This window comes from Eutrema salsugineum, unplaced genomic scaffold, assembly GCF_000478725.1.
Source record: "Eutrema salsugineum unplaced genomic scaffold, Eutsalg1_0 scaffold_1, whole genome shotgun sequence".
Lineage (NCBI taxonomy): Eukaryota > Viridiplantae > Streptophyta > Magnoliopsida > Brassicales > Brassicaceae > Eutrema > Eutrema salsugineum.
Window position 1 is genome coordinate 9,685,321 of NW_006256909.1, and position 23,528 is coordinate 9,708,848.

The following is a 23,528-nucleotide window of genomic DNA, read 5'->3' on the forward strand; positions in this document are numbered from 1 at the left end:
AGTGAAACTAATCCTATGAATTGCAGGAAAGGATCAAAATTAGGAATTTAACGACAATGTTTTGTTAAAGTTAGTTACACACTTCCCGCTTTCAATACTTCTACATTTGGAAACCATTGTCTTGAAATGCAAACCCTAGAATAGAATGGTTTACATCTCAAGTTTAATGAGTTTTAAACAGAGGCAAAAAAAAATAACGAATCAAATCCAAAGTTTCTATCTTTCAGTTAGAAGTTAAACCAAAAAAAGGCTCTCAATTTGCACTCATGTGCAGAGAAACAAGCGAAGCATAAGCACCACCTGAAATCTTCATCAGCGTCTCATGCCTTCCTTTCTCCGCAATAACGCCGTTTTTCACAACCGCGATCACGTCTGCGTTCTTTATCGTGGTGAGCCGATGAGCCACGACCACAGTAGTCCGGTTCACCATAACCCGATCAAGCGCATCTTGAACCACACGCTCAGACTCCGCGTCCAACGCACTCGTAGCTTCATCGAGCAACAAAATCTTCGGATCTTTCAAAATCGCGCGCGCAATCGCTATCCTCTGCTTCTGACCGCCCGAAAGCTGAACGCCGCGTTCTCCAACCGACGTTTCGTAGCCCTGAGGCAACGAGCTAATGAAGTTATGCGCGTTTGCAGCTTTAGCGGCTGCGATGATCTCTTCCTCTGTGGCTCCACCGGTTTTACCGTAAGCTATGTTTGATCTGATCGTCTCGTTGAACAAAACCGGTTCTTGGCTAACCAAACCCATCTGTTGCCTTAACCAACTCAATTTGAACGTTTGAATCTCAACCTGATCGATCAGAATCTTGCCTGAATCTGGATTATAAAACCTCTCAAGCATGCTTATCACTGTCGATTTCCCACTCCCGCTCTCTCCAACAAGCGCAACGGTCTGAAAAAAAAAAAAAAAAAAACCAATCTTTAAAAACCGGTGAATCCGATTAAACCGGTGAAAAACAGAACAAAGTCTCTGTTTTTGTACCTTCCCGGAAGGGATAGTCAAACACAAGTCCCGGAAAATCTGAACGTCCGGTCTCATCGGATACCGGAAACTAACATGTCGGAATTCGATATCGCCATGAACGTTTTGTAGCGTTGTACCTTCATCGGAGCTCGAATCAATCTTCGGTTTACTATCAAGAATATCGAAAATCGACGCTGCAGAGTCCTTAGCCTTGTTTGAATCAGGTGCCATAGCACTCGTTTGAGAAACTCCAATCGCCATGATCGTCAATGCAAAGAAAACCTGTTAAATCAAGATCATTAAAAACCAAACGAAATCTTTGCTAAACCGGGAATTTTTTTTTTTTAATCTTCTTTCTTATTACCTTGAAGACTTCACCAAATGTGGCTTTGCCTTGCTGAACCAACAAGGCACCGATGATGAAACATACAGCATTGACGCAATAGAGGAAAAAGAAAGATAAACCGAAACCGGCACCGCTTTTAAGACCTAACCGGACACCTTCTTTCTTCGGTCCGTCGCATTTCTGTTGGTATAAATCCATCACTTTGCCCTCTGCGCAGAAAGACGCAACTGTTCTTATGCTGCTCACTGCATCATTCGCTACTTGACTCGCTTCTTCGTACATCACCTAAACCGAAACGAAACCAAATCAATATCAAACCGAAATTAACCGGAACTTAACAATAACAGACAAAACAAAATGTTATCACAATTAACCTTAGCGTCGGCGCTAAAACCGGTAAGAAATTTAGTCTGAAGGTATCCTTGCATGACTATAAGCGGTGACAGAGCGAGAACTATTAACGCTAATATCCAATTAGCCGAAAACGCTATTATCAAACCGGCGATTACAGTCGATATGTTTTGCACGATTAATGCCAACGCATCACCCACCAAACTCCTCACTGTTGCTGCATCCGTGGACAGCCTCGCTCCAATCGCACCGCTGAAAAACAAAAACATCGTTTTAACTGTGAACTGAAAACGCGTCTGGCGATTGGAACTGGAGGGTTTAGATTTAGATTTACCTGGAGTTTGATGTGTCATCGAACCAGCTAATTTCTTGATGAACAACTTTATCAAACGACAAAGACCTGATGCGTTTAATCAGTCTTCCTCCAGCGACACCAAAGAAATAGTTCTGAACCGGGATCACGACGAAGTTGGCTAAACCGAGAGTAACGTAAATAAGCGCCCAGAAACGCGAATCTTTCTTTAGTTTATTCGGTTGCTCGTAGAACATATTGATCGAGCTCGAGAGCAGCAAACCGAAGATGGGGAACAACGTTCCGTGAGCCATTGCAGCCAAGGAACCAAGAAACAGAACCGGAATCTCCGGTTTGTTGAGGTAAGCTAACCGTTTCAGTGACACTTTCTTGTGCCTCACGGTTTCTGTCTCGTGATGGTTATCTTCGGTCTGGTTTACGTTAACCGCTCCTGGTATAAAGAAATTCGAAGCGAGAGAGAAAGAATGGCGACTGCTCGACGAGTTTCTGCTAACCGATCTTCTCATCGCCGATGATAGCCTATGGCTTCCTGATCTCTCAACGTTATCTAAGCTCGTACTTTCAGGTATCTCTGTTTCGTTAGCTTCTTCTTTTGATCCTTCTTGAAGACGAACGAGCTGTGAGTAAGCTCCATTTGGATCTTGAATCATCTCATCGTGAGTCCCTGCAAATACATTCCACAAACGAGTAACTTACAATGCACGAAACTGTTTCAAAATAAGTTACTTTTACAACACGGTAGCTTTTTTAATACCTTTCTCGACGATTTTACCCTGGTGGACGACGGCGATTGCATCGGCGGTTCTTATCGTTGTTAACCGGTGAGCCACCACAACTGTAGTCCGGCTCGACATTAGGTTCACGAGTGCGTCTTGGACAATGCGTTCAGATTCAGCGTCTAAAGCGCTTGTAGCTTCGTCTAGAAGCAAGATTTTAGGGTTTTTCAAAATCGCCCTAGCGATTGCTAGCCTTTGTTTCTGTCCACCAGACATTTGCGTTCCGTGCTCTCCCACCATCGTGTCCAAGCCCTAGAAAAACGAGATAACTTCATGAAAAAAAAACAAACACAAACAGATCATTTTGAGAATTGTTTCTTGTATTGAAATTTCGAAGGCACCTGTGGGAGTTTGTCGATGAATTTGGCAGCGTTTGCAAGCTCAATCGCGGTTCGAATCTCCTGATCAGTCGCGTCTTCTTTTCCGTAAGCAATGTTCTCCTTAATCGTGGTAGCAAACAGAACCGGTTCTTGGCTAACCAAACCGATTTTGCTTCTAATCCATTTAAGCTGAAGCTTCTTTAAACCAACGTTGTCTATCAACACTTCTCCTGATTCCGGATCATAGAACCTCTCGATTAGACTAATAACCGTCGATTTCCCGCTCCCGCTTTGACCCACCAGAGCCATTGTCGTGCCGCTTGGTACAAAAAGAGAGAATCCGGCGAAGATTTGAACGTCAGGCCTAGCCGGATACCTAAAGTAGACATCTTTCAGCTCAATGTCTCCTTTAATGTCCTCAAGAACATAACCGCTCATGTCGTACGCATCAATCTTTGGACTTCTCTTGATCGTTTCAAACATTTTGAAAGCTGCTGCTTGTCCTGCAGCGAAAGCATTCAAACTTGGCGATGTTTGCCCTAACGACCTGACAACACAAAAGTAGCTTCAGGGATAAGTAATTAAGATCGTATGCAATGAGTTAATCTCAGGGACTAGGGTTTCTAACTCACATTCCTCCGGTTAGAACCGCGAAAATCACGTTGATGACTTGTCCTCCATTGTAACCTTTCTCCATTATCAGCTTTGCTCCATACCAAACTGCTAAACCATAGCTGCAGAAGATCACAGCTAGCATTGTACCAAGACCTAGACCAGAGATCAAACCCTGTTGAACCATAGTTTTGTAAGCGATCTCGAGCTTTCTCTCGTATTTTTCCGTTGCTTGTTTCTCTCCCGTAAACGCTACTACCTGAGAGAGAACAAAAAAACGTGATTAAAGCGGTTTCACAAACGCACTAAGTTTTCCATAACAGTACAGAACAGAGCAAACTCACTGTTCTAATGGCTCCAACGGTTTGTTCAACTACGTTTCCAGCTTCTGCGTAAGCGACTTGACCACGACCAGCCATTTTAGACATGATCAGAGACATTGCTCCACCTGCAATCACGATCAGAGGTATGCAACCGAGAAGAACGGACGCTAATAGTGGGCCTTTATAGAAAGCAATCGCGAATCCTCCCAAAAACGTCGCTGCTAGTTGTAGAAATTTCCCAACCTGAGCATCAATATCATCACTTTCTCAGCTTCTTGCGTCGCAAGAAATCTTTGTCTGTGATTGAATTTACTAAAATAAGAACCTTTTCTCCCATGGCGTCTTGAATTAGAATTGTATCTCCAGACATTCTTCCGATGACTTCTCCAGTGTTTGTCTCTGTATCGAAGAAACCAATATCCTGTCTTAATATTGTTTTCAGGTATAGACCACGGATTGTGGCGGATTGGCGTTCTCCAGTTACCATCCAGCATGAAACCTCTGTTGAAAATTTACATAAAGATATGTTAATTGAGGCACAAGTTAGGGCATAAAAAACAGAGAGTAGTATACTTACGGAGGAAGGCGACGACACAAGCGTATACTGCAAGGTAAATAAACTGTACAGCAACCTGTAAAAGCCATAAGACCGGGAGGAAGTTTGATGTATTAGTCACTAATCAATCGATTATTTGCCACGCCATATAAATTTCCAAAAACAAAAGTTGCTTTAAAATCCTTTAACTTTAAAGTAAAGGCTAAATAAACAGTATCTTTGTCTATATCTTCAAAACAAAGAAAACAGTAAACTCCATTAATATGTTTATTTATCATGTATAAATATTACATGTAACATAGAAAAGGAATAAAGTATATAATTAGATCAATCAATGTGATTTAAAGCAGAAATGAAAGGGTGTAAACTATTTAAGTTACATCATAATTTTGTCTTATCAAAAGATTCAAAAACAACTCTTATAATTAAACCGGAACTAGTCTTTCTGTTATAGAAAATTAAACCGAAATTAGTCAAATAACTGAAATAAGTTATTAATGGCAAAAAATATCCAAATCCGTATTACTGTGTATAATCACTGAAATCAAGAATATATTATTCATCCGAATCCCTAAATGAAATCAAGGAATGTCCTTCTCTCCCGAATTAGAAAATCTGACCCGACCCGATCTAATGAACCCTAAATTAGTTAAAAGATTGAGATCGAGATTCAAGAACCCTAACCTTCCACACTTCTTTAACCATATGATCTGGATCGGTGGTGCCAAAGGCGTTGATGAGCTGGCCAAAGATTAGAGTCATGAGCGGCTGAGTAAAGCCGTTAGCCACGGCGGCGATAGTCCCGACGGTCATCAAAACCACGTCGGTTTTGTCGGCGAACGAAAATAGTTTGAAAAACGACACTTTCTGATTCTCTCCACCATTCTTCGTCGTTGATTTCTCCTCCATTGTTTCGTCGTCTCTTTTCTCTTCTTTCTTCTTCATGATTTTCTCGGGAAAAAGTCGAGACTTTTATAGGAAAAGTCGAAACTTTCACGGGATCTATGAAAGAAGGAAAAAAGAAAGAGCCTTATATATAAGGTTTATTGTAAAGAAAGAGAAATCGAAATTTGATGCGTGTTGTTGAAGAGAAAGAAACTGAAAAAAAAAAACAGACTGTAAAAATATGAGAATCTTAGAGAGCTTCTAGAGGGAGAGAGAGAGAGACCTGAACAGAAGTGAGACAACGAAGAGGGAGGAGAAAAAAGCTGATTAAATTTTCAAATACCGTTATAGATTTTTTAGATCTCACTTATATAAGTCCCTAACTTACATCTTTGTCTTCGTCTCTCCTTAATATAGAGTTGGAAAGTTACATACTAATTTTATTAATTCAGATCAATTATTATTTTCTTTGGCGTGTAAGTTATACTGTTGTTAATAAGGGTCTTAAGAAATTACGCATTATCTATCGATTTGACTCGTATCACATAGTAGATAAATAGAGAATAACAGAAAGTTCAAGTGCTACAGGTAAAACCGCTCGTCGTGGTCTCTAGTGTTGCAAAGAATTGTCCATCACAAATGTGGTTATAACTGTTCATCTTGGATTAATATGGTGTAGGGAGAATTTCTTTGTGGAGCTATTGTTCATAGCTAGAATTATTCATTATAATCGCATGTGCTACATATATAATGTAGTTGAATTCGACCGATTGTTATCATTTGTAAATTTATGTTACAGAATATTTGATGATGATTATAACAAAAAAAAAAAATGTAATTGTGATGATCTGGTATGCCATTGTCCACATTTTTACCTTTCGATAACATGATTTTGCTATTTTCACCTTTGTTATTCAATTCAGATTAATCCTTATGGGTAACAAGATAGAGAAAGGAAATAAATTATATAATAAGTAAAAGCATGTAATAATAAAGACATAACATTTACTTTAATATAGTAATACATCCCCCCCCCCCCCCAAAGAAAAAAAATTCCCATATTTTAAAATCCGTTCGGCTCCACCAAGGATGTGGGGCTAACTAAAAAATCATTTTCTTTTATTTTTTATCAAAGCTAACTTAAAAAAAAACGTTGGTCATATACCCAAAAATATTATTGTTATTCACTTTTTGGGTTAGTTTTTTATTCACCTATTTATACAAAAGCAAACGTTTTGTTATTAAGATTGAATGAATACCAACACTGTAACACATACCTATATATATAAAATATTTATTGGTTTATATATAACTAATTAGACTCTTATCAAACATCTTTACATCCGCAAATTTTTATGAGTGTGACAATTAACTTTTAGAAAATATGGTATTATGTGTACAGTTTTGTGTGAATGTGACAATTTACTTTTATAATAACTAATAAGTAGTATTGTCATTCCGTTTTCATAACAAATGTCGTTTGAAATAAGCGTTTTCACACACATAAGTAGTTCCTTTCATGCTTGAAGAAAAAAGGTAGTTTATTTCATATGTTAGTATTGCACACAATGGACATAATGTAACTAATGTTCATGAACTGAGCCTCCTCATTTTGTTATATCGACAAATCCGGAGCAAGCTTGGCACTTAGATTATGCAGCTATGGTTCCCCAATGACTTTCCACCAGCAATTATGATCCAAAATATATAATCCCCCCCCCCCACCAAGCACGACAAGTCGATAAAAGGTTGAGTTATTGTTTACTTTTAATTGCATATAGGCCTTGTTTGTTTGCTCATTTGTCATTTGCATCTAAATGATCCATTTAAATGATTCATTCTCATGAGTCATCTGAGTGATGCACATAATAAATGGGAAAACGAGATTTTACGTTTTTAACGGGAAAACAAAATTTTATGTTTTTTGACAGAAAAACGAGTTTTATGTTTTTAACGGAAAAACGAGATTTTAAGTTTTTAACGGAAAAACGATATTTTATGTTTTTGACGGGAAAACGAGATTTTACGCTTTGACGGAAAGCGAGATTTTACGTTTTTTAACGGGAAAACGAGATTTTATGTTTTTAACGAAAAAACAAAATTTTACGTTTTTGACGGGGAAACGAGATTTTACGTTTTTTGACGGGAAAACAAAATTTTAGGTTTTTGACGAGAAAACGAGATTTTATGTTTTTTTACAGTAAAACGAGAGATTTTACGTTTTTGATGGGGAAAACGAGATTTTATGTTTTTTGACGGGAAAACGAAATTTTATGTTTTTTACGGGAATACGAGATTTTACGTTTTTTACGGTAAAACAAGATTGTATATTTTTTACAGGAAACAAGATTTACTTTTTTGATGATAAAACGAGATTTTACATGTTTATCGAGATTATGCGATTTTTTTTACTGGAATCATGTTCATCCCAATGCTTCAAATTGAATCAGTTGGATGAGTTTCAAATTTCTTCATAAATTTATAAGTCATCCAAATGATCTATCTAACTATATCATCTAGATGAGTCAATTTATGTAATTACACAAACATCATTTGACTGATTCATCATCCATCCAAATGAGCAAACAAACAGGGCCATATTTGTCAATGTCTAACTCCTCGAAGTTTTTTTTTTTTGGTATCAGAAACGCTCATATTTTTTTGGTCACTCAATAAAGTATATGTATCCATTATCAAAAACAATATGTACATGTATCTATCTAGTATATAAGTCTAACCAAACAAATATTTTTGTATAAAAATGGAACCAAAAACCACGTATTATTGGAATTCAAGTCAGACTAGCTTTGTTTCCTTCCGATAATCAAAGTTCATACAAGCTGGAATGCATGGTTCGCAACACGAGTTACAAGACCGACATAGACGTCCTGGTCGGTCGGCCCAATATTTTTCTTAGCCTAATTGTGTTCTGTTTTCGTTTTCCCCTTGCAGTATATTTTTGAATTTCAACAGAAGAGACAAAAGGGTTCTATCGATGAAAAAACATTCTATGGTGATATTTTAAAAAAAACAACTATGGAAATTAATTTTCTAACGTACAGTAATCAAATAGTTACCATTTTTAAAAACGGCTATAATGGTCGCTGCCTTTGATTGAATAAAAACAATGATTAACATTTTTTTACTTGAGATAAAGATGCGTTAAATTAATTTAGTGTACCTCTTAGAACAATGTCAAAGAAAAGAAAAAAAAAAGTCCAAAGACCCCCCAAAAAAGGTAAAGCAAAAGATACATTTAACCCTGTTTCAATTTACTAACAACCTATATAAGTTTTGCATATTCTTTCATAAAAAGAATATACATCAAGTATAGTTCGAATTTTTTTTCTGTTCTTGGACATGCTCTGTGAGTTTGCTTTTGACATTAAAACTAATGTTGATTTTTTTAAAAAGGAAAAAGAAAATTGAAAGAGACATTTGATTCTAATCTTTATAGAATAATGGAAGAAAACCACGGCGCATTAGGCATTATCTCATATAAGTCGTACTCATAATTAATTATTTATCAATTATCACTTATGTAGTAAAAAGTAAAAAAAAAGTCACTTTCAAACTGGCAAAAAACCGGATCCAAATATCCGAATCGGAACCAAACCAAAATAAAGATACCGAATTCGAACCAAAATCTTTAAATATATCTGATGGGTTTTAAACTCTTATATCTAAAGAACTGAAACTGAACCATAACCAAACCAAGAACTAATCAGGTACCTGAATTATCTAAAATATAACTATATCCTTTAATTTTAGTAATTTTTTATATTTAGAATCTTTTGTTTATATTTTTGGTTTTAAGTATATATTTTATTTATTTTTTGGAATTTTTGAGTATATTTTTGGATTTTGAGATATATTTTTGAGTTTTTGGATATAATTTGTGTTAAAAAAAACTCAAGTCAAACTAAATTATTATTTTTTGGATATTTATCGGTTCTCAAAATTATTTTTTTTTTAAGCCTGGACAAAAAATCTTAGACCCGAATATAGAGTTCGAATCCGAACCGAAATCTATAAAAATATCTGATGGATCCTAACTTTCTTTACCCGAAATATCTAGAATTGATTGGTTCCGAACTAAAACCGAACCGAATACCCGAATGTCCAAGCCTGACGTTAAACATTCCTCTCAATAATTTGGGTTGGTAGTAGATATGAAACTGGAATTCTGAACATCATATCCCTTTTTTTGTAGAAGGTTAATACTAATATTTCCTATATTGAATTTTGGGGAACATGATAGTAAAATATTCCGTATATATGCAGTGAGGAGGGAAGGCCGGTTTAACCCAAAAAAAAAAGCAGGAGGGATAAGTTATGAGACTAAACTATTTCGAGTGGTTGACAATAAAAACAGATTTTAATTATTCTTCTCGAGTTACGTACGTACTATCAGATATATATTCTTGAATGACCCATTATCAAATACAAAATTATATTCTTGAAATGTATATATATATGTATATATATAACATTCGAGATTCTTACCTTTACGGCATATATATAACAAGCCATGCAATATTGCAATTAAATATTTTAGTGACAAAATCATCTTGGTTCTTATAAATTCTCAAGAATAACAAAGAAATGTATTTTAAAAATAAAAACAAAGTCTCTAGTCTCTTTCGAAATATTGGTGTGGAGAATAACTTTGACTATTCTTATAAAATGAATTTTATTCTATACATACAAGTTAGTTTATCTATTTAGTATACTTATTAATTAGTGATGCACAATAACAGTTAATGGAATAGAATCAGATTCACTTAATTATACGTCACTATCAACTAGGAAGTAATATATAGAATTCATTCGACTGCGAACATTATGAAATCTGCTGTGTTCCTCCCTTTCTTTTCTTCTCGTCTGACTTGGAAAACGAATCTTAGTTAAGAAATTTTAATTTTGTTCTTGTGGCTGTGGTATATCCAATGATTTAGATTTTTATATAATAAGATAATACATGCATGGGTTTCAAAACTTCAGTATAATCGGTCAATAAAAAACCAGTATATCGATTAAAAATTATAATAGGTAGGTTACAATCTCCGGAAAAGGTATATGACAACAAAGTCCCTTGGTCACACTTGATCGCCAAAAATGTTAAAATCTGAGATAATTGTGATTAAAGGAATCAAATTTAGAAACCGGTTGTTTAACGTCTAAACTTGCTTCATTTGAAAGTTTAATTTTGTATGAGTATTTACAAAGAATGATGGTTTCAAATCCAAAAGTATATTGTCATTTGTCAATGTCTTTCGATAAGTCTTACCGATACCTATAAATGTTTACGAGTAACGATGTGTTCGAATCCATGAATCGAAGAGATATCGCATTGCACGAATCATCGAGAAACAAGTCAAAGCCCATTATTGAAAAGGCCCGTTAAAGTCTATGTCCCTGGGCCCAAAAACTAGCAAACAAATAAATAAAGTATGTCACGCGTAAAACAGTGTCGTATCGTAATTTAACCCTACGAGAAGAAGAAGCTGTATAGTTTGGAGAAGGAAGAGAAAGAGAGAGAGAGAAGCAGTTTTTTTTTTAAGAAGACGGAAGAGGAACAATGGCGGTAGAAGATACTCTCAAGCCTGTTGTTACGGAAGAAGCGAACCCTAATTCTACAGAGAAACCGATTGATCGATACCACGAGGAAGGGGACGATGCTGAGGAAGGAGAGATAGTCGGCGGAGAAGGAGACGGAGACGTGGACGAATCGGGCAAATCCGCCGTTCCTGAATCGCATCAGTTGGAGCATTCGTGGACTTTCTGGTTCGATAACCCTTCTGTTAAATCGAAGCAGACCACTTGGGGAAGTTCCTTGCGATCCGTCTTCACTTTCTCCACCGTCGAGGAATTCTGGAGGTTAGGCATTTACAAACAATCTCCTGTACTTCTTACAATGATTCTGCAATCTGGGTTTTAGTTTGGTTTCATTTAAGAGTCCGAAATTTATGTTCTTTGTTGGCGGATTAGATCCCGTGAAATCCACTTTTCTTATCTGTTTGTGAAGAATTGGTTTGTTTGGTCTTTGAAATTGCAGCTACAGCTTATGTTAGTGTTTAAGCTATGTAGCTAAGATCTTCTCTATAATCTAAAGCAACAGTTAGATCTTGTTTGTTTCATAGGAACTAAACATTGAACTAGAGTTACGCTAGTTTTTACCTCTTCTTAATGTTAGAGAGACCTTAGTGAATTATGGTGTTGAAAACGAAACTAGAAGCTCGAAGGAGACTTTCTTAAAATCACTAACTCTTTCTTAGCATTTTTGTGGGTAGCAGATCGTGAGCGAACATTTTCTTGGTGATTGTGGGATGCTATTGTTATGTGTCATGTGTTCTTTTTTGGTTGTGAAGTCTATCTCTCTTACCATGAGATTAAGAGGTTTGTATATTTTGGCTTCTAATCATATAAGGCATTTTACTTTGCTTTGCAGTTTGTACAATAACATGCGGCATCCGAGCAAGCTAGCTGGAGGAGCTGACTTCTACTGTTTCAAACACAATATCGAACCTAAGTGGGAGGATCCTATTTGTGCAAATGGAGGCAAATGGACTATGACCTTCCCTAAGGAGAAGTCTGATAAGTGCTGGCTTTACACCGTATGTTTCTTATTTCTTCTTACTTTTACTTGACTCCTGATTCTTGTTCCACCACCCAATCGAGTCTAACCGCGTTTTTCTTTTCACGCGTTTCGTTGTAGTTGCTTGCGTTGATTGGAGAGCAGTTTGATCATGGAGATGAAATCTGTGGAGCTGTTGTTAACATTAGAGGAAAGCAAGAAAGGATATCAATTTGGACCAAAAACGCTTCCAACGAAGCTGCTCAGGTAATAAAAAAGAAATTATAACTTCTCAACAAAACCCCATCAATCTTTTTTCTGCTAAAACAAGACATGAAAATTTCCATTTCCTTCAATGTTGCAGGTGAGCATTGGAAAACAATGGAAGGAGTTTCTTGATTACAACAACAGCATCGGTTTCATCATCCATGTAAGAAGAGAGTTTCTCTTAATGCTTATTACTTCAAAACGTTTTTCTTTGGATCTCTCATTGTTTGTATTTCATCTGTTTTGGATTTGGTTTTTCTTCAGGAGGATGCAATGAAGCTGGACAGAAACGCAAAGAGCGCTTACACCGCTTGAAACAGTCCCGGCTCTAACTTATGGCGAGTGGGGCGACCCCTCCTGGGTCTAGCACCGAGTTTTTTTTTCGTTTTATGTATCAAAATTTGATAATAGAAAAGCCCATGACCTATTATCTTTTTTAATATAGTATGCGAGACACAAAATGGAGAGGTCATTCAAAATTCCATTTTCCATATAGTATATGATTTCTTTTACCTAATAACATCACACTTGAGATGGTTAGAGTAACGGAACAGCAAAAACTGTATACCTAGACATCAAATTCAGAGTTTTTATTATCCGTGACTGCAACCCCTCACGAAAGTCTTTACAACAAGAGTCTCAATCATAATCATATATTCAAGAAAAATTTGGCCAAAAGACCTAAATGTAATTAGAACCGGACTAAACCAGATTACTTTACTCATATAAGTGTAACAACTCAATCATTAAATAATAACAGACTGTCTTTCATTCATCGTTTTCTCCTTATCATTCTTGTTCACTTACATGGTATGAGAGCAACTGAGGCTCAAATTCAATCGATTCATCAAAGTCCCTATAATTGTCCTCCAGATGAACTTTTTGTTGACACCTTAACACAAGCACGCTAATCGAAACTTATCACAAGTCAATCCTTACTTTCTTGTGTTGTGAAAGCTAAGAGTGATGATTATAAATGACTCATTGTTAAAAGACTCAAAGTGTTAGTATTTTTGATGAGTTCAAGTTAAACATGAAGTTAAAAAAAAAATTAATATAGAGAGTAAGACAGGAAGTAAGACAAGACGTTGCTGTTTTCTGTACGTGCCTCAGTTCTGAAAATATGATTGTGCACAATTTAAAGATATTACTTGAACCAAATCACAATGAAAAAAGATTTTTTGAAGATAAAGGTTTAATAGGATATGAAATATTATTTTTGATTATGCCAAATCAGAAAGGAATATTTTCCTTGGCTTTAGAAAAGTGGTTAGCTTTGCAAAGGAAGATGTGAGGCAACAAAAATTAAATAAGTCTAGCATGTACGGTTTAGAAAAACGACTTTTTAGACCTGAGAGATAGAGAAAAGGCTTGTAGCCGTTTTACATATTTGTGAGAAAATGGTGAGAGTTTATCATAGGATCTCATATAAAGGTAAGAACACATCGGAGACTTATGAGAGTCCTAGCTGTATATTAGTGATGTTAATATCATATTGAGTTAAGAACACATCGGAGACGAGTTATAAGGAATTTTAGGATTGTGTATATCTGATATTGACAACTAACTGTAATTGTAGTCAAAAAGTATTTTTAATAAGTTTTTGAAGATTAGGCACGTTGCCAAACCATGATGCATTACTTGTGTCTTGCGTGTGTTTTCTGAATTTATAAATAAGGTAGAACCGGCCCTAAGAATAATTAGGCTAGAAAAAAATTACTATGAACCTAATGAGTTAGGAAGCTTTAAACATACCACACCACCACTAGAAGGAGTACTTTGAACGCTAACCAACACAGTTGCTTATAATTTGATTAATTTAAATCGACCATTAAAATGTATAAAGGAGTCATGAAACTTTGGTTTGGTCCGGTACGATGCATTCATCAATCACGGCAGCTCTGAAAGGAGGAAAGAAAAGTTATGTAGATAGTTCCACAAACATCAAAGTGAAGCAGCAAGTCATCAAAGGTTGTGGAGAAATTTAAAAACATTATAATCTCTTTAAGAGACTTCCCCTTCTATAAATACAAGGAAAGTTTTTCCTTTTTTTTTGTTTATTCTCTTGAAAATTCATTATGATTAGAAATTCACTTCCAAATACAATTGAAACAAGGGCTTCAAAAAGTATAGGTTCCTAATTTATATACATATTTAAAAAGAAATGTAAAATAATTTCGTGCTTGAATCGAGATTATGTCGACTGCTTTTATTGCACGTACTTAAACGGCTCTGCCTGCAAGAACATGGGCTTTGTTAATCATTGTTTTGCACTGTACCGATTTAACTCGGTTTATGACGGTGACCGGTTAAGTAACCGAGGAAATGTGAGTGTCGGTAGGAGATCGAAGTAAGAGATTCGTCAACTGTCTGAAAAGGACCACTTGGGACGACAAGATCCTTGACTCATACCCTTATTTATTTGCAAAAAATTAAGTTTTATTTTATTTTTATTGTTATGTATTCTTTCATCATATGGATTTGATCTTCATAGTATTTCCAAGTAATTTTTTTTTCAATAATGGTGAAACCAGAATCTGAAAGTTATGGTAAATCAAATCAATTACTAAAAAGCTTAAAGTTATTGAAAAAAAAAAGTATAGCTTATACACACAAACGCATACAAAAGGGACTGAAAAAAAAAACATATGCATGCATGTGCAGGTTAGATCTAAATCTATGACTATTGTAATAATAATATTGTTAACATCTTGCTGCGAAACTACACACATTTAATTCAGTCATTTAAAAAAAAAAAAATCAATTTCAATATGACTAAAAATCGAACGCGCCTTCATCAAGTTATAATGAAATCTCAATTAGTGTTCCGATTAATGAAGACGAAGAAGACACTATTATTTTAGTGAGTTCTCTCTCTGTCACACTCAAAGCTTTATACTTTCCTGCAAGCTCATCACTGAAAGAGCTAAAGCCAGAGATCTGAGAAGGGAAGAGAGATTTAGTGTCTCTCTGCAACAAGATCTACTTCGACGACCAGGTGAATACTTCCTCGCTACTCTAGCTTCATTTTCTAGCTCTCAAACTCATCTTGCTTCAACTAGATCCGTTCTGGGTTTTCGATTTCAATACTAAAGTTACAGTCTTTAAATCCCATTTGATAAACCCTAGAATTCAATTGCTAATGTCTCGATTTCGAATTTGACATGACTTAGTTTGAAATTTGCTAGATCCTCTCTGACAGATCTTGATCTTTCTTAGCTCAAAGTTGTGTGCTTTACTGAGAACCAAGTTTATGATTTGTTCGAATTCTTCAGGAGATCTCAAATGGGTTCTAAGAATAACCCACCAGGGAATAACAGATCAAGAAGTTCGCTATCTCTAATCGTTGTGATTGGTTTATGCTGTTTCTTCTACCTTCTTGGAGCATGGCAAAAGAGTGGGTTTGGTAAAGGAGATAGCATAGCGATGGAGATAACGAAGCAAGCTCAATGCACAGACGTCGTCACTGAGCTCGACTTTAAGCCTCATCACAACACAGTCAAGATCCCTGAAAGATTAGCTGATCCGAAACCAGTTTCTTTCAAGCCGTGCGATGTGAAGCTCAAGGACTACACGCCTTGTCAAGAGCAAGACCGAGCCATGAAGTTCCCAAGAGAGAACATGATTTACAGAGAGAGACACTGTCCTCCCGAGAACGAGAAACTTCGTTGTCTTGTTCCAGCTCCTAAAGGGTATATGACTCCATTCCCTTGGCCTAAAAGCAGAGATTACGTTCACTACGCTAATGCTCCTTTCAAGAGCTTGACCGTTGAGAAAGCTGGACAGAATTGGGTTCAGTTTCAAGGGAATGTGTTTAAATTCCCTGGTGGAGGAACTATGTTTCCTCAAGGAGCTGATGCGTATATCGATGAGCTAGCTTCCATTATCCCAATCAAAGATGGATCCGTTAGAACCGCATTGGACACTGGATGTGGAGTAAGTCGGTTTTCAAGATCTGTGTTTTCTTCATTTCATTTCTTAGCTCTTCTTGATTCTAATTCTTCATCTCTAGGTTGCAAGCTGGGGTGCTTACATGCTTAAGAGAAATGTTTTGACTATGTCGTTTGCGCCACGTGACAACCACGAAGCTCAAGTCCAGTTTGCTCTTGAGAGAGGTGTTCCAGCGATTATCGCTGTTCTTGGATCAATTCTTCTTCCTTATCCACCAAGAGCCTTTGATATGGCTCAATGCTCTCGATGCTTGATACCGTGGACTGCAAATGGTAAGAATCAACTATCAAAAGTAGGTGCAAATCCACATTTTCTTGCCTAATTTATATACTCATAATGTTGTCTTTTGTCTTCTTGATTGCTTGTACAGAAGGAACGTACTTAATGGAGGTTGACAGAGTCCTGAGACCTGGAGGTTACTGGGTTTTATCGGGCCCTCCAATCAACTGGAAGACCTGGCACAAGACGTGGAACCGAACTAAAGAAGAGCTCAATGCCGAGCAAAAGAGAATAGAGGAAATCGCAGAGTCTTTATGCTGGGAGAAGAAGTATGAGAAGGGAGACATTGCGATTTTCAGAAAGAAGATAAACGACAGGTCATGCGATAGATCAACACCGGTTAACACCTGCAAGAGGAAGGACACTGACGATGTCTGGTACAAGGAGATGGAGACGTGCGTGACACCGTTCCCTAAGGTATCAAGCGAAGAAGAAGTTGCTGGAGGAAAGCTAAAGAAGTTCCCCGAGAGGCTCTTCGCAGTGCCTCCAAGTGTCTCTAAAGGTTTGATTAATGGCGTGGACGCGGAAACATACCAAGAAGATGTCAAACTGTGGAAGAAGCGTGTTAATGCATACAAGAGAATCAACAGGCTGATAGGTTCCACTAGGTACCGTAATGTGATGGATATGAATGCTGGTCTTGGTGGATTCGCTGCTGCGCTCGAATCGCCCAAGTCTTGGGTTATGAATGTGATTCCTACCATTACAAAGAACACATTGAGTGTTGTCTATGAGAGAGGTCTCATTGGTATCTACCATGACTGGTATAACATCTATACACACAATCTTTGTCTTCCTTCCATTAATGGTAATAATCTCTCCATTTTTTCAACATATTTTCTTATTGAAATCTCTGCAGGTGTGAAGGGTTTTCAACTTATCCAAGAACATACGATTTCATTCACGCTAGTGGTGTCTTCAGCTTGTATCAACACAGGTAAAGATTTTAAACCCTGATTAAACCCTAAAGTTTAGAACTTTCGGAGAATTAGCATCTCCTAACTTAACCCTAAAGCTACAAACTTTCTGAGAATTAGCATCTCTTATCTCAACACTAAAGCTAAGAACTTTCGGAGAATTAGCATCTCTTAACTTAACCTTAAAGCTACAAACTTTTTGAGAATTAGCATTTCTTATCTCAACACTAAAAGCTAAGAACTTTATGAGAAATCTCAGAGATAGCTAGTGATGAATGGTGAATTTTAATTTTTGGCAGCTGCAAAATTGAGGATATTCTTCTTGAGACGGATCGGATTTTAAGGCCGGAAGGGATTGTTATTTTCCGGGATGAGGTTGATGTTTTGAACGATGTGAGAAAGATCGCTGATGGAATGAGATGGGACACGAAATTGATGGATCATGAAGATGGTCCTCTCGTGCCGGAGAAAATTCTCGTCGCCGTTAAACAGTATTGGGTCGCCGGCGGCGATGGAAACAGTCCGTCATCGTCTGCTGATAATAGTGAAGAAGAGTAAAGAAAAACTCAGGTATTGGATTTTACAGTCCCTGTAAGTTTACATGTTTTACCTGATTTTACCACGAAGTTTTGTTAAGATCAATTAAACGATTGTGGACTTTTCAGTTACAACCCAAGAACTGTGAAAATTTACAATTTGAACCCTTTCTTTATATGTTCGAGATAGGATTGAAGAGTTTTTTTTTTGGTATTTTATCAGGTGGAGGATTATAAGCTTGAAGTGTAGAGATATTTTACGGCACCTGGAAAATTCTTAAGAAAGGAAGGAATCAGAATTTCCATGAGAGAAAGGGGTCGAAAGTTGAAATACAATATAGATGGATTAAGACGAATATGTGCATTTATGTATTTTTTTTTTGTTCCCTAGTTTTATTTTTAATTTTATTTTGGAAGGGAAAAAAAAGTTCCATGTGTTTTGCAAGATAGTTGAATCCTTGAACGTTTGTTATGATGTGATCTTGACATTGTTTTTAATAATAATTTACAAAAAAAATTTATGAGCTCAAATGGAAACTTTTGGATAAATTTGTAACGATTTTTAAAAAAGTACAAATCGTAGAAAAATATCAATAATAGTTCATTGACATTATTGTAGGGAAAAAGGATTCATACGTCAGTCGATGTTGTACGTAAATGGATATTACTGTTTTGGAACAAAGCTATAGTTGTCATGGGTCACCTTTTGTCTCAGGACTCCTCATCATACAAATATGCACCACGCACTGATAAAAACATATACAAACATAGAAATTTGTATCTATACTTTATTTAAAAGAATTATATATATATATATCGATTTCTAAAATCCAAGACATTTTACAAACTTTGATATATCAATATCATAGACGTTTATACGAATCGATACCCTCTTTAAAAACACAATCCATCAACAAGTGAGATTTAAACAAAACGATTCAGCCCGCAACATTAATCTATCTTAGTTTCCGACCTCAAAAAACTACGGATTGTGAAATCGGAAGCTCCTTGGCTACAAACAAAAAGAGTTTTGTGATGATCGATATAACCACCAGTTTCCAACAATCACTTTCGTCTAAGTGATAAATCTATAGAGGAAACTAGTTTTCTCATTCAATTATCTTATCACAAACTAATACTCTCGGGTTTTAAAATACATGTTATTGTATTATATATTTTTCATTAAAAAAAGTACGTGCATATACAGATTTTAGGATGAAATCTTATTTATAGTGCAGGCATGCATCCTAAAAAAAGTAATGAGCTTGTTCATACCAGGCAAAGATAAACATTAGTCTATCCTTCTAAACCTACTTCCTCCGACTTTTTTTTTTGGTTAAATACTTCCTCCGACTTATATCAATATACAAGCCATTTTAGAATTTTCTGTTTTGTTTTCTAAATTCGGGATCAAGGATCGTAACCTAAATTAACATTTAGAATTTGTAGAGTGCATGCCATGTACTTTTGGCTTTTGCCCTTTCAAACCTCTAATGGCTAATAAAATTTTACCTCACAGTACAATGACTCGAAGTCTCGAACCATGTTCTTCAGATCCAGAGATGAATTTTCAAACATTGCGCCATATATTGGTCTTACAAACAAAGGATGTTTTTCATATCTTTTTTTTTTTTAAATTCATGTTTTTCATATCTTCAACCACGATATTCAATAATTTGAATTATACTAATAACTATCATAATTTCTTGAATATATGTGAAACATTATAAAACGAGAATTATATACCTAATTTACCTGTGAAAGAAATCAACTCTAACAAAAAAAAAGAAGAAAAAACTCAATATGGTGGTTTGGTCCACAATTAAACGGATGAGTGGGGATTATATTTGTTCGGCCAAAGCACTACTAATATAATAATATTAAAATAGGTTAATTATCTAAAAGAACGCTTTTAGTTTACATGACACGTGAAATAAAAAGCGTTTTCACGACCACGATCTTAAATTTATCTTGTGTCGGACTAATGAAATTTAATGATTCAACTAGTACTAACAACTACTTTTATTTATTTTAATCATAGTAATTTAAGAATCTAGGGGCTATTATTTCAATCTTTTGTTTTTAAAAAAAAAATTATATAGCAAGAGATTTCAAATTAGTTTCTTGAATTATAACGTATCTCTATGAAGTAAAAAAAGCGAGTTGAACAAAATGTGTGGCTAAAACTAAAAGAGAAGAGACTATAGAGCATTGGGACACCTAAAAAGTCAGAACTTCATTCAATTACATAGCAAATACAAAGAGAAATTTTGACAAATGTTAGTTGTCTGTTTCATGTTCCACATGAAACATATATATATATATATATATATATATATATCTCATTGTTTGGTTTTCAAATTTCTAATATCACGTCTTCTTTGATCTAACTTTTATCTTAGGTGTGTATAATCTCCCCATGTATAAACCAATATCTGAACGGAACTAAATCTTGCACTCTACTTTTTTTTCTTTATATATCCTACTTCGATTTATTTTCCAAGTTAGAATTATGCTTGATTGATAGCCCGAACCAAAATCAATAATACACATATATTTGGTTTAGACCCAAAGTGGACTGAATCCATAATCATATCAAATTGATCTATATACATTTTATTTTGATAACATTCTAAAATTACAAACTGAAAGACTCGATCTAAAACTAAAAGACTTAGGTGTGTTCAACTTATTAAATCTTCAGATTGTAACTTGTAAGTTTTTTTTTTTTTAGAGAAATTGTGATATAAATTACAACAATCAAACTAAGTGGTGGTAGTCCAATGGTTCTTTTTTTTTGTGAGAGTTTCTTTGTTGGTCTAGATCAGGGATCGATTCCTCACAGAAATAAAATTGCAACATTTAATTAATTTGACCATTGGGGTATTCATATATAGTCTTTTCGGACTTTAAAATTAGTCGGTGTTAAAGGGATGATGCGATTTATAGTCAGAATTTGTAATCTCTAACTGCATCGTCGTCGGTCCTCTAATTCAGTCGGATCACCTAAATTATAAAAGAAATTTAAAACAACCAGTTTACCCAAAAAAAAAAAACGAAAACCACCATTTGAAATGAGGCGAAACTGTGGGCCTTTTAGTAACTGTGTGCTATAACCTTTGATTTATGAAAGGCTTGTATAAATGTTTTTGTTTCCTTTCTATTTTAGGCTCAACTAATAAATATGTACCAAATTACCTCGATTGGTCCGCTATGTACAAACTCGTTCAATACAAGGTCTACTAGTTTTTTTCTTCCTATTTCCTTTTTGTCGATAATCGGCTATTCGGTTACTTAGTTATTTATTTAGGTTTTTTATCATCTAGAAGTCATATCGTCATCGAGATGAAATACAAGGTGAGTTTTACGCAAGTCGCTCGCATATATAAGTCATGAGCCCGAAAAGTAAAAGCAAAATCCAAACAACGAAATTTATAAACGAAAATTTAGAATAAACCCAAAACCCCCTCAGGTTGGTCTTATGCAAGTTATTTCGAAAAATACATATAAAATATTTTAGAGCAGTGTAGACGCTTAAGTTGATGGAAAATTCCATTTGATCATGAAAACATTTAAAGTAATTATTTAAAAGTTCTTACCATTTGCTACAAATTAAAATCACTTAATTATAAAAAAATTTCACTTAAAATTACTTTAAAATTTTTCTTGTTAATGCTAATGTACAACCTTTTTATATATTAAACTCAAAATTTATTTTTATAAACTAATTACTCTACGCATAGCACGAAATTAATTATAGTATAAATTTATTGGTAGGCCTAGTTACTGGGTCATTATTCAACTCAAATCTGTATATTACCATATTATTAACCCAAAACGTAGTTGTAAAAATAGTAAAAGAAAACAAACAAAAAATGGCATTAATAAAGTATGAACTTTACTCTCTGTCTGTTGAAAATTTAATAATCACAATTGGATATGGTCAAACTAAAGGTTTTCAATCGCCGTTACAGAAAAAAAAAATTAATTATGTTTCGATTGGTTGTTGTATATACCTTAATTATGACAGTCGTTTTTTATTGTTTTATGGGGTTTTTGCTAAAAATCACCTAAAACTTGATTTTGAATACAAAAGTAGACCCTTATAAAAATATTTGGCAAAAATAACCTAAAGGGGTAGTGAAAAAGACCATTTAATCCTGTATGACAAAAAAAAACGGATATCCTAATTACCATTTAAATCCTGACGAAGTCTACTAAAGAATGGATGAAGTCTACTAGTAGACTTCGTTCAAACGAAATGAACTCTACTAAATAATTAAATCAGAAAATTTGATTTTAAAATTTATAAAAAATTATATTGGTATCAAAATTACATTCATAAATTCTGTAATTGTAACCCAAATGTATATAAAATGTTTTTTATATTGATAAATTTAAATTTATGTTTTTAAATTAAGAAGAAGAAAATCTATTATTTTAGGATTTAAACTTAATAGACTTCAATATTGAAGTCTGCTAAACCGAATAAATTAACATAACTAAAATTTAAACCGAAATTGAACAAAAAATTTATTAACCTAACCGAAAATTTTATCCTCATATATAAACACAATAACCTAATTTTTTAGTAAAAAAAACTCACGACTCTCTCTTTCAAACGGCGCTCCCCTCAAGTTACCCACTGCTGCCTCTCACCATTCTCCGACCGACTCGCGAATCAGATCTGAGGTCCGAGGCGCTAATCAGATCTGAAGTCCGAGGAAGATGAAGAAATGGTGTCCCTGCTTGCTTCTTATTTTTCGTCCTAGGCGCTAACCAAATCTGCCTAGTTTCTTATTTTTCACTTTCTGTCTCAATATTTGCAATGACTTTAATCGATATGTGAGGCAGGTATGTTTAAACGATTTGCATGGGTCTAATCGATATGCACTTTCTTTGAAAATTGATGCTATATGCAGCAATCCTGTTTCATAACAGAGATTAATGCCGGCAATAGGCCTGGGCATTTGGATATTCGGTTCGGTTTCGGTTCGGAACCAATCGGTTCTGGATATTTTGGGTAGAGAAAGTTAGGATCCATCGGGTATTTTTATAAATTTCGGTTCGGGTTCGGTACCTTTATTTCGGTTCGGTTCCGGTTCGGATAATCGGATCCGGATCTTTTGCCTCAAATTTTTTAATTTGACTCACACTTTTTTAATAACAAAAATTCAAAAATATATATATCAAAACTTAAAAATATACCCAAAAGTCCCAAAATAAAGAAAATATATCTGTAAAACCAGAAATATATACCAAATATAAAAAATATCAAAAAAAAACTAATATTTAGAAAGATATATAATTATACTTTGGATAATTCGGGTACCCAATCGGTTCTCGGTTCGGTACTAGTTTGGTTCCGGTTCTTCGGGTATAAGAGTTTAAGATCCATCGGATATTTTTAAAAATTTTGGTTCGAATTCGGTACCTCCATTTCGGTTCGGTTCCGGTTCGGATATTCGGATCTGGGTTTTTTGCCCAGGCCTAGCCGACAAGCTTTCTATATTATTTTCCTTCTTTTCATCTCTTGCATGATAATTCTT

The 23,528-nt window shown here is 35.2% G+C and overlaps 3 protein-coding genes across 3 annotated transcripts; 2 read left to right on the plus strand and 1 right to left on the minus strand.

The window, feature by feature from the left end:
• Nucleotides 1-20: 20 nt before the first annotated feature.
• On the minus strand, nucleotides 21-5,551 carry LOC18030991 (ABC transporter B family member 9). Its single transcript, XM_024148962.1, is given in 12 exon segments — nucleotides 21-898; nucleotides 989-1,252; nucleotides 1,335-1,601; nucleotides 1,691-1,919; nucleotides 2,002-2,644; nucleotides 2,735-3,008; nucleotides 3,098-3,623; nucleotides 3,709-3,947; nucleotides 4,033-4,254; nucleotides 4,337-4,549; nucleotides 4,551-4,643; nucleotides 5,252-5,551. Coding segments are annotated over 12 exon segments (3,876 nt in total). The 5' UTR covers nucleotides 5,513-5,551; the 3' UTR covers nucleotides 21-253.
• A 5,373-nt stretch (nucleotides 5,552-10,924) lies between these two features.
• LOC18030992 (eukaryotic translation initiation factor 4E-1) lies at nucleotides 10,925-12,828 on the plus strand. The gene is made up of 5 exons (XM_006414095.2): nucleotides 10,925-11,332; nucleotides 11,904-12,069; nucleotides 12,171-12,296; nucleotides 12,394-12,459; nucleotides 12,561-12,828. Exons 1-5 carry the CDS (start codon nucleotides 11,034-11,036, stop codon nucleotides 12,609-12,611), a joined length of 708 nt encoding a protein of 235 aa, XP_006414158.1. The 5' UTR covers nucleotides 10,925-11,033; the 3' UTR covers nucleotides 12,612-12,828.
• A 2,301-nt stretch (nucleotides 12,829-15,129) lies between these two features.
• On the plus strand, nucleotides 15,130-18,496 carry LOC18030993 (probable methyltransferase PMT14). Its single transcript, XM_006414096.2, has 7 exons — nucleotides 15,130-15,294; nucleotides 15,572-16,232; nucleotides 16,309-16,519; nucleotides 16,618-17,290; nucleotides 17,386-17,463; nucleotides 17,743-18,013; nucleotides 18,203-18,496. The coding sequence occupies exons 2-6, from the start codon at nucleotides 15,582-15,584 to the stop codon at nucleotides 17,999-18,001; spliced, it is 1,872 nt and encodes a 623-aa protein (XP_006414159.1). The 5' UTR covers nucleotides 15,130-15,294; nucleotides 15,572-15,581; the 3' UTR covers nucleotides 18,002-18,013; nucleotides 18,203-18,496.
• The last annotated feature ends 5,032 nt before the right edge of the window (nucleotides 18,497-23,528 follow it).